The 11,828-nt window shown below is 37.2% G+C and overlaps 1 protein-coding gene and 1 pseudogene across 1 annotated transcript in view; both read right to left on the bottom strand.

The window, feature by feature from the left end:
- The window catches only part of nf1b (neurofibromin 1b), a 60,748-nt gene extending 58,950 nt beyond the window's left edge, over nucleotides 1–1,798 (bottom strand). The window contains 1 exon segment of the mRNA XM_016264362.1: nucleotides 1,506–1,798. Coding sequence (XP_016119848.1) covers nucleotides 1,506–1,565 — 60 coding nt within the window. The 5' untranslated portion in view covers nucleotides 1,566–1,798.
- Nucleotides 1,799–5,387: 3,589 nt separating this feature from the next.
- Nucleotides 5,388–11,828, bottom strand: part of LOC107578364 (kinase suppressor of Ras 1-like) — a 25,428-nt pseudogene continuing 18,987 nt past the window's right edge.

The following is an 11,828-nucleotide window of genomic DNA, read 5'->3' as shown; positions in this document are numbered from 1 at the left end:
GACTGCTATGTTCATTATTACATCCAACAACAGAACACCTCAATCGCTTAGGAGTCATTCTTGTCTAAATCTGCTCCAGCGGTGAAACAATGGCGGACTGATGAGAGCTCACTCAGGGCGGGTCTAAGGTAAGACGCCAGTCCAGTCTGTGCTGAAACGCTACTGTCAATCAAACTATCGTGGGAGGGGCCTGTTTTTGTGACATCACACAGACAGGCATCTGAGATCGGCTCGATTTGAGAAAGGGTTAAAGATTTGAGCAGATAAAAAAAAAAAACACTGGGTGGATTTTTATCATTATAGGGTGGTTGTGTACACACACTGCCAACACACATTTCAGTTCAAACAACTTGTAAAAGTGCATGTAGCATCATATGACCCCTTTAATACACGGTGCACTTTCAGATTTAAAACTTGGCAGGATGTTTTCATTCACTTAGAGCTGTGTTACACACTGCATGAAAGGTAATTTTCAAAAATCCATAATAATCCGCACTTTAAGGATTGTCTTTTTGGAGTAATGTTAATGCTTTGAATATCCAGAATGTTTCATCTGACTTACATTGATTTTATGGACACATTCTTTGTGCTTTTTACATAAAACACAAAAATATGGACAACGCATGTTCCTGCATTAACTTGTGTTTGTTTATTGGAAGGTTTTATATTAATAAATGTAAATGCACCAAATGTAAACCCCATTTTATTGCCCTTAAGCAAGAACCGAATATGTATTAAGGTACAATCTCTATTCAGTCTATTAATAAGAAAGCAATCAAAACATCTAGAATATCGACAATGTTTGACATACTTTCTTACATTTTTTATCATCATTTGTGAACTCTTTGTTGTACACAAAATTGTATGTTATTTCTTCTTGTATGTATATCAGAATTGCATATTACTATTGCATATCCCAGGAGGATCCTGCACTTTATGGCTTTATTAATTTTAATGTGGAATTTGCATATGCGTGACAGTTAAATAAAATGCGAAAGATGTATTATTTTGGCTTGGGGGTCATAGTGGTCTGGCAGATGGAACACACTCACCATAGGGGCAACCCTACATCCCTAAAGTCCCAGGGCAGTGATTGGTAAATAACAATGTTGTTCCAATCACTGGCCTCTGATTTTTCTTTAATAATAATTGGTTGACAGGCACTTTACTCCAGGTCCTAAGTTCTCCTAACGCTAAAATCAGTAGTCAAGTGATTGCTTAAGAGGACTGATTTTCGAGATGAACCCTTGCACTGTGATTTTAGGTTAGTAATAGGGTTTGTTTAGGTTTAGAGTTGATAAGAACGTAGTTCCAGGTTAAGTAGAAGGTGCTGAGCAACATGTACTGCTAAACCAGTCGCGTCCCATGCATTTAGCCTTGTTACATTATATAAACACAACAGCATCATAATGAGAACGGTAGATGCGCAGCTGCTGCACGGATGCGCTGCGTAACTGCGCATCCGTGCAGACGAGGCGTTCAGAGATGTTTAGAAGAGCTCTGACCTGCTCGTCGAATCGGGTGATGACGGCCTGGACCCACTCCACGGGCTTCTGCGCCGCCATGGCCGCTCACGCCTGCACCTCCGCCGCTAATGATGATGATGATGAAGATGATGATGAAGTGGAGGAGGAGAGGACGCCTTTTCCGCGGTCTGCGACCCCTGCGCTCCTCGATCCGCGCCGCGCTGAGGGCCGAACGAGGGGCGGCTCGGAATTCGGTCTGGTCGGTGTCAGAAACAGCAGCATGCCGCCATGACAGTGCCGGAAGTTTGAATCCTCCGATCCAGCGAAGCAGCAGCAGCAGCAGCAGCAGCACAGTAGCGGTGCAGATGAGAGATAGAACAGAGTGCGCATGCGCATGCGCCAGCAGAGCGAGAGAGCGAGAGAGAGAGAGAGAGAGAAATTTAGCACCTTTATTTAATACAAAATTCTAAGAAAACTCACATTCCATACAAAACACCTCATTAGATTATACAATATTCTCAGCGAAAGACAATAATTTACATAATTTTCAACCAATTTTCTACACTCCAAATGTCTTCAAACTTGTCCACCTCCTTCATAGAGAGAGCGAGATTGTAGGCTATTTTTTTTTTTATTCTTTTCAATTCGTTTATAATGATATGTTTATTTTTATTAATTTTTTTAAATTATATATATATATATATATATAGTTTATATATAAACTAGATTCTATATTCTTTGAATAAAACTAGATTATTATAATGCTCTGCCAATATTGTAATCAATAGTCAAGCTTCTTGGATGTGAAATAATACTATAAAATTAATTAAAACTGATACTAAAATTCAGAGAAAGAGATTTATTATATTTTTTATATTCATATTTATGCTTAGTTATTTTATTTGAATTATATTTTGTATAGAAACAAAATTCGATATTCCTAATATAAAACTTAATTCTATTAATATCATACAATATTATTCTTTAATGCTTTGCCAATATTGTAATTAATAGTCATGTCAATAAAATTTCTTGGACATAAAATTAATTGAGAGAGAAGAAAACTATGCTATAAAAACTGAAACTGAAACTAATATTCATATCTATACACTATTCATGTATATATACTTTATGATAATAATGATTATTTAAATACATACTTAGCTCTAAATATAACAATACCTCATGTGGAACTTTCTGAACAATGTTATTATACCACAATATTTAAAAAAGTAATAATGTAACACATGAGGTTTGTGAATATCATTATGTTTAATCAGTTGATTAATGTTAATAAGTAATGTTTTAATAGCCCTATGTCCAAGCAGGCTGTCTCTCTTGCATTTAGCTATTTTACAGTCACATGCTGTAAAGGAAATTAGATTTATGAATTTTGGGAAAGGCTGAGAGAGAGAGAGGGAGCAGAATAAAGAGCAGCTTGTTGCAGGCAGTGAGGTGCTGTGTGAGTAAAACTCAAAAGAGATGCCTGAAACAGCATGGTCAACACAGAACAGTGAGCGCTCTCAGACACAGAGAAATCAGAAGCTGCCTCGAGACACAAAGAAAACCTTTGTGAGGAGCCCTGGAGCTCAAACCTCGGCAGGGGAAACCGTGAATGGACAGTTTCTCAAGAGTCTGCAGACCTAGTGATGGTATTCACAAGAATATGGACTGCTGGCAGCATGATGCTGTGTTCACGGTGTTTTTGGCAGTTCATTTACTCTCTGATATTGAATGCTCTGATATAAAAATGGAAACTTGACTGTTTTTTTAAACGATGGACCACATTCATCAATATATATAAAAAAAAACAAAAAAGCATTCATTATATTAAACAGCAGAGTTATATCTTCCATAGACAATGAGCATCTTGCATCACTCAAGTGCTATATATAGTTCCCTGAAGTTTTGAATGCATGGTTAGTTACAGCTTTGAAAAAGGAAAATGCTTTTTAAAGAAGTATCTAAGCTATTAGCATCAAGGGCCTCACTGTGCTGGTGAAGTTGTGTGAACCTATGTATTGATACACCTGACACCTTTTCCAGTAATGGGTTGGACTTCCTGCAGTGAGTGTAATACTGACCTCTGCGGGTCATTACAGGTATAACGACTGAGAGAAACCGAATTAAGTCATTATTCTGAACTCTTGGGTTTTTTTTCTTTTCACAATTGTACTCAATGAGAGGGACATTAGTTGTAATTACAGCCATGTACTTGGAATTCTGAGACAATTGTTGTATATTTGTCCAACATTCCGTGAAAAAAAAACAATCAAATAAAAACAAAAAAGCATTCATTATATTAAACAGCAGAGTTATATCTTCCATAGACAATGAGCAGCTTGCATCACTCAACTGCTATATATAGTTCCCTGAAGTTTTGAATGCATGGTTAGTTACAGCTTTGAAAAAGGAAAATGCTTTTTAAAGAAGTATCTAAGCTATTAGCATCAAGGGCCTCACTGTGCTGGTGAAGTTGTGTGAACCTATGTATTGATACACCTGACACCTTTTCCAGTAATGGGTTGGACTTCCTGCAGTGAGTGTAATACTGACCTCTGCGGGTCATTACAGGTATAACGACTGAGAGAAACCGAATTAAGTCATTATTCTGAACTCTTGGGTTTTTTTTCTTTTCACAATTGTACTCAATGAGAGGGACATTAGTTGTAATTACAGCCATGTACTTGGAATTCTGAGACAATTGTTGTATATTTGTCCAACATTCCGTGCAAAAATGTTCAGATTAGTGGTTAACTAATACAGGTTTTTCAATTATTATTTGGTTACACCCCTCAGTCCGGAACATTAATTTAACGTAAGATGTTGAAACACACACTTGTGTACTTCAGGTTTAAGCATGTTCTGTGCAATATGAGAAAGAATTCAGACTGGAATATCATCATAAACAGGTTTCATTCCATCTGACATCACTTCACAAATCTCTGCAAAGCCCTGAGATCCTTTTAAAAAGTTTCTAACATGTATAAATTTGACCACGCTCGATTTTATTGTCTTTCAAGGATGAGAACAAACACTGTATACAGTAGCCACATGCAATACAAAAATATGACTGTACATGACATGTATCGATCCATTCTAAAAAAGTTTTCCATGTTTTTTTTTGTTTGTTTTGTTCTGTTTTGTTTACATGAAAAAATATAAAGAATATTTACATCTGGGATACCACAGCAGTATCTATTCAAAATGTCATGATGTACAGTATATATATATATTTATATAAAATGCCCATATAAATATTAAAAGAATTCTGTTCATTGACTGTACAATAAATAAACCATATTTATACATAAATATTTTACATTGTCATTGATATTTCCAAACCACAAAGTCCAGTCTTGCACAGAACAAACAAACACACACCCTTCCACAAACATACACAATGTTACAAACACGCACGTTACACACAAACACACATGAGAGTTCATGTTTACACAACTTATGGAACACTGTTCTGCTGGGTTCATCGAAATCTGGCTTTAATGCAAACGTTCAACATCTTCATCGTGGAAAATCAGGCCCTGTAGTCGGGTGAGAAGACGCACATGCTTCTCTTTGGCTCATTTTCGCAATCAGTACTCAGAAAGGGCCCTTATGTAACTCGCACACCACATTTGGTTAGACCCTCACAGGTCAATAAGTTTCCATCAAGAACATTATCATTAGTGAAACAAAACATCTACTATCGGACACCATGGAGGAATAGTGACAGCTAAAGGTGTGTTAGCATGAACCAGACGAGCCTATCAGAGACAGAATCAGGGCATGTCACACATGACTAAGAGGCACCATGACCACAGGAGAGGGAGTGAGAGAGAGAGAGAAAGGGAACATCTTCATCGTCGTGTCATTGAGTCCTGCAAATCCAGCGGGAAAAATGCACCACGTGACGTCACAAACTGGAGCGGAAAGGGAGAACCAGTCGCACACTCTGAAAATCATAATAGGAATAAAAAAGGCAAAGCATTTCGTTTTATGCATCGCCACAGCAGTCCCCCACCCACAGAACCAAAGAAAGGTAGAGACGGAAGAGCAGGCGATGTTAGTTTGTAAGTCCAGAAGAGGTCAGGCTTTCAGCAGGCATGCAAGGCAGAGCCAGGAATTGTGTTTTGCATTGATCATGTTTCAGGCACGCGGCTACAACCTACAACGACAAGAAATAACATTGACAAAACAGAAAGAGAAGCAGATTAGAGAGAGAAATGGTATATATGTGTTTATGTTGTAGAATTGTATATTGTATATGTGTAGTATGTCGTTTTAGAAAATGTGGAAATTCTCATTACTAGCAAAGAATATATAAAAAAATGTAATAAACAAAAAAGAATAATAATATAAATATATTATATAAATAATAATAATAATAATAAGCAATTATTGTTATTATTATTTAAATACATTAATAATTATTATTATTGTTACTACTAGTACTACTACTACTCATAATAATAATCACAATTTATGAGTAAATTATTTATTAGTTTTTTTATGATTTATTCGTTTTTATGATTTATTTTAAATGTGCTATTATTAAATTATGATTATGGCATTCTTTTTCCCATTTAAAAGTTCAACTATGTTGTTACAAGTGCTGACACTGCTCTTCTGAAGGTTAGACAGATGCTGCAGATAAAAATAATGACTGAACAAGATAAAAATACTCCAAGGGAAGAGATGGCCAGACAGAAAGTAACCAAACAACAACACATGTGATGCATTGTGGTGTCTCTGAGGTCATCTTTGCCACCGTTTCTGCAGACTGTGCACAACCTGTTTGTCCTCTTTTCTAGGATACGTACTCTGCAGACTTCCAGAAGTGGCCAGGATGAGACAGGCGGCGGTTGAGTTTGGGCAGTTTCTCCAGCATGTCGGCCAGCTGCGTGAACGTGGGCCGATTACGAGCGTCATATGACCAGCAGGCGGACAGAATCTCCTGTGGGACAGACAGAAATCAAGCAGTCAGCACAAACATCTGACGTTTGGATGGTTTTTACAAAGATATCTTCTAGTTCTAATATACCTCATTTTGGCCGAATTATAAGGTAGCACTCTAGAGTGTTTTGTGTTTCTCCTAAAACAGCTTCTACAGTACTAACCCATTAAATTAAATAGAAATCATTTAGACTTAGAAATTCATATGTTTATTTTCACATTATTTACAAATGGCTAGCAAGATATACAAATAATTACATTAAATTGTGACACACTAATTATGATCTATTTTTATGTTCTTTCTCTATATTTCTGTTATTTCTATATAACTGTATTAATTACAGTTTTTTTACTGTGTTAATCTAATTAATTTTATTAATCTGACTGATCGAATGTCCTTGAACTACGGAAAAGCACAAGATAAATAAACAATAATATTAATAATGAACAATAATAAATAATGAAATGATGTTATTAATAATAATTTTTAGTATTAATATTATTGTTGTTATTAAACAATGTTATTATTAAATATATTTATAATAATAATAATAATAATATGTATTATTATAATAATTATTAAAAATGTCCAATATTACATGACCTTATTTTCACCTTGGCATCATAAGTGGAGTAGAGTAGCATAATTTCACACTGCCATTCGACTGAGCATGTGTCAAATAATAAATAGACTTAAAATGTGGCACTCACCGTGACCTCTTTTCCCAAGTTGATCTCTGCCAGGACCCTCCTGATGCCCTCTCCACTGCCCACCTGCCAGATGGTGGCCTCTACGGGCTGACTGGTGATGGGCCAATCTCTCGCCTGCAGCTCGTACCAGATGGTGCTGAAAAAGAGCAGATAAAGGCAGCAGGTCAACGCAGCTCTATTTGGGGGTCAATTATTTGTCAAGTATATTTCTCACCCAAAGGCATAAACATCAGCAGCATTCGAAAACGGAAGTCTGTCCTCGTTGTTTCCCGGGCTCATTTTACGCACGATTTCTGGAGCCAAATAACAGATCCACCCGTGAGGAAGTTTCAGCTCGTTTTCACGTCTAAAAAAATAACAGATCCGGCAATCGACTGGTTTACGGTAACAATCCACGTAATCAAGAGTAATGCAGTGACTTACCGGCCCTCCTGAACCACTCCAGAGATCCCGAAAAGGCCAAAGTCAGTGATGATTACTTTGTTTGTGTCATGAAAGACATTTTTCGATTTAAGGTCCTTGTGAACGATGCCCTTAGCATGAAGGTAACCCATTCCCTGAAATACAGGAAACACAAGCAGGACTTGAACCATAAACAGTCACACATATACATAACACATCCACCAATGAACCCTTTTCACAGACCTTGACGACACCTTTTTGCAGTTATTAACAGTTATTTAAACAGTAATATTGTGAAATAGTATTACAATTTAAAAATAATAGTTTTCAATTTCAATATATTTTAAAATAAGTTGTTTTATTCCTGTGATGGCAACGCTTAATATTTAGCAGCCATTAGTCTTCAGTGCCACATGATCCTTCAGAAAAATCATTCTAACATGCTGATTTGGTGCTCAAGAATCATTTCTTATCATCAGTGTTTAAAACTACACTACCATTCAAAAGTTTGGGGTAAGATAAAATAAAAATAAAAGATATTAATAATTTGATTCAGCAAGGACACATTAAACTGATCAAAAGTGTCTGTAAAGAAATTTCTAATGTTACAAAAAATTTTATGTCAAATAAATGTTGTTCTTTTGAACTTCGATTAATCAAAGAATCCACAAAATATGGTTTGCACAAAACATTAAGCAGCAAAACATTGATAATAATAAGAACCATTATTAATAACTGAGCATTAATAATAATTGAGACTGAAGGATCATGTGACATCTTTCTGTCTTCTGACCAACGTAATCAATATTTTTTCCCTCTTTTGTAAAGTCATAGTAACACTAAAATACCATTTTTTATTTTGCTATCGGAGCAAATGGGAAAGCAAAAATTCTATTTGTTGTAGTTTCCATTCACCACCACACAAGCTTTCCCATCTATGACGACTTATGTTTCTGAGAACCCCAGAAACATGAAAAGGCTCCATAAACACTACCTTCACAATCTCCTGCGCGATCTGCCGAGTCTTATTGATGTCCAGAGTGTTTTTCGTGTCCCTCACGACGGAATACAACGTCCGGCCTTTGCAGAAGCTGTGAGGAAATTAAAGATGTGCTTGTCAGTGACCATTTGTCAATCAGCTGACGGACTCAGATGTTTGAAACTTTACCTGGTAATGATGGCGAGATGAGGCGGAGCCATGCAAGCTCCCATGAAGAGGACCACGTTCTCGTGGCGTGTCTGTCTGTAGTTCATCACCTCCTTTTTGAAGAGCTTCAGGTGGTCCTGGTTGTTTCCGTCGATCTCCAGGAGTCGGATGGCCACCTCTCCGTGCCAGCGGCCGTGATGAACCCGACCCCAGCGACCCTTCCCGATGAGCTCGCCGAGATCCAGCTGCTCGAAGGGAATGTCCCATTCCTGCAGGTAGACGCTGGTCTGGCTGGCCTTACGGGAGATAGGACCCTTCCAGTGGGATCCTCCTCGCGTGCTGGGCAGGTCGTCCAGCTCGTCTCCTTCACATTCTCCTTCTGAGCCATGGTTCAGCTCTTCCATATGCTCCTCCTCTTCATCTTCCTCCTCCACTGCTACATCCTCTTCCTCCTCTGCTTCTATGTCCTCTTCTTCTTCTTCCTCTAGTTCCTAGGCGAGATGAACCGAGCAGTGATGGAAGTGATACTTAAGGCTAGAATACACTACACAACCTCAGAATAAATTTCTAATAATAAATTCCTGTCACACGCTTGCTGACTTTTTAAATGATTACAGAGAAAAACTGCCCATCATGCATTTTGTATTCCAGCTTTAAATCTCAGTTCCACAAGGATCTCACCTCTCTGTCATCTTCCTCGTATTGTTCGGCGTGCATCTCCTCAACTGATGGATCGATCTCGTTACTGTGTGTGAAGTTCAACATTTAGCCGTCACTATGACTGAATGCAGAACATGCAGCAGAATATTTATGCTTCTAAGCAGTAATTTAACAGTTCCTTACACAGTGTCTGGGAGTCCATCTGAATGAAGGATGCTGGGACTGCACACGTCTGTGAAAAATAAGAAAATATTGACCAACTTATCACATTTGAAAGAAAAAAAATTCACTGACTCTGGAAACATGTTATTTCTATCTGTACCGATACAGAATTACTGATATTATTATTGCTTAATGTAACATGCAGTGCCACAAATCACCAGCAGGGTGCAGCTCATCTCACAAGAATTAACTACTCTTGTGCAAAACCAAACCCCAGCATGCAAAACACTTTACTTTAGGCATTGCCCAGACTTGTACATTTGTAAAAGTCAGTTCAGTTCAATGCAGACTGGACAAAGAGGTGCTGGAGACTATGCTAGTCTAGTAATTTTATGGCTGAAAATCTGCTGCATTTCATTGTTATATACAAGGAATCCATCAAATTATGGAAAAATCTTGCTAAAAAGTTTGAGGTACTTTATAGTTCTTATACCTGTAAATGTGTATTATATTATTTAATATATTTAATATGTAATATTAATATTTTAAATTAGCTTTTATTTGTATATTTTCAGTTATCATTTTTATGTTACTTTACATTTTAGTAAACTGTGCCTGTCATTTTTATTAGATTTTTCATAATTCTGTTTAGTTATATATTTTTAACTAACTTCTTTTATCTAGTTGTCAAGGCAACATTTTAATTGTCATATTCATATTTAATTTTCATTTTGTATTTTCTTGTGTCTGCACATATGTTTTTTTATTTCTACTTTATTTCAATTAACAAAAAAATGTTTTTAATAGTTTTAGTTAACAATACTAGTGTTTTTGTAATAAAAAAAAATAACTTCAAAACTGTAATATTGGGCAAAATGGCTTAACTATACCACTCCAACTACTACTCCTTTTTTTTTGTCCTTTTTGTATTATTGAATTTATCTCAAGTTACTTGAATATGCTTTTACTAACAGAAATTTTATTAAAATAAAAAGAAAAGACATTGGCCTTTTCTGTTCACCACCACTGTGCAAGACTGAATATATGCCTAATTATAGCACTAGCACTTTATATATTATATGAAATAACAATGAATTTATATATTATGATAATGAATAATTCACTCAGATAGTGCAACTGTTTATTGCATTTGTCCCACTGAATCCTGGATGTCATTATGAGGGCTGAAGAACATTGCAGATTTTGTGTTTGTTAACTCACCAGGGAAGATGAACTGCTGTCGGTGCTGAAAATAACAGGCAGCTTTGCCACATTGAAGGAAGACAGGAAGAGAGGAAGACAGGCAGGAAGCAGACAGAGAGACAGGGTTAGAGGCGAAGTCCCATTATGCCTTATGTTGAGTTAGAGTGTTACATGCAGATAAAGAGTCCTGAATATCAGCATTCTTTTTACCTGGGATTAATGCAGATGTGTGTGTTTTGTATTAATCGGGGTAGTATTTGTTAATGTGTTAGTTTATTGCAGTGTCAGTGTTTACAGGCGCTTACCTGGAAAGTGGAAGCGGTTGTCACGGTGACCCTTTGGGGAGGGGTATGGGGGCGGGGTTACACTTGGAGGGTTGCTCTGCTGGAAGGGGGCGGGAGAGGAAGGCGTAGAGGAAGTGGTTGAGGATGGATTACTGCTAGAGTCCAGCTGATTCAGCGCCGGCGGTTGATCCTGCCGAAAATTAACCATGTTGATGCTGCAGAACTGCTTTTAATGCACTATTACAATAATAATTAATCAAGACTCTGGCTACGTTCAGTATGGAATACTAGTGTACTGCACACTGTGGAGGTTACTGACTATCGCATGCTATAAAAAAATGACGTGATGTGCATAAACTGGAAAATATATATACTGCATACTACAAAAACAGGACAAGATGTATACTAATATATCACTCTGTCACACAGGAATCAGTACCTTCCTTGTTATTGCCTTCGGTAGCGTCCCAAACTGCGGTGCTTCAGCAGGACGGTCCACGGGGTTGTTGATGTCTGAGGGTACAGACTCAGTCCTACGAATCTTTGTGACTGAGAGACACACAATTATTAGAAAAACGTCTGTCATGATTGACGTCATTATATCTGAGCAACAGATAAGAGAAACTTACTGGGCAGGAAAGAGATTCTGCAGGATGGAGCTTCTTTAGTGCATTTGTTGTGACACTTTAACCTACAAGAGGAAAAGATGAGACATGAGTGTGTGATTTCCCCCAGATTACTGTCAGGACACAAAGACGATAGCAGTTCATAAATGTGGTTTTCTTGGGTGAATCACTCAAAACCCACAAATCAGTTAAGAACATTTCCAGGTTATTATAT

This window comes from Sinocyclocheilus grahami, unplaced genomic scaffold (genome assembly GCF_001515645.1).
Source record: "Sinocyclocheilus grahami isolate Dianchi unplaced genomic scaffold, SAMN03320097.WGS_v1.1 scaffold32.1, whole genome shotgun sequence".
Classification (NCBI taxonomy): Eukaryota; Metazoa; Chordata; class Actinopteri; order Cypriniformes; family Cyprinidae; genus Sinocyclocheilus; species Sinocyclocheilus grahami.
The sequence above is the reverse complement of the archived record's forward strand: the minus strand, read 5'-3'. Positions and strand labels throughout refer to the sequence as shown.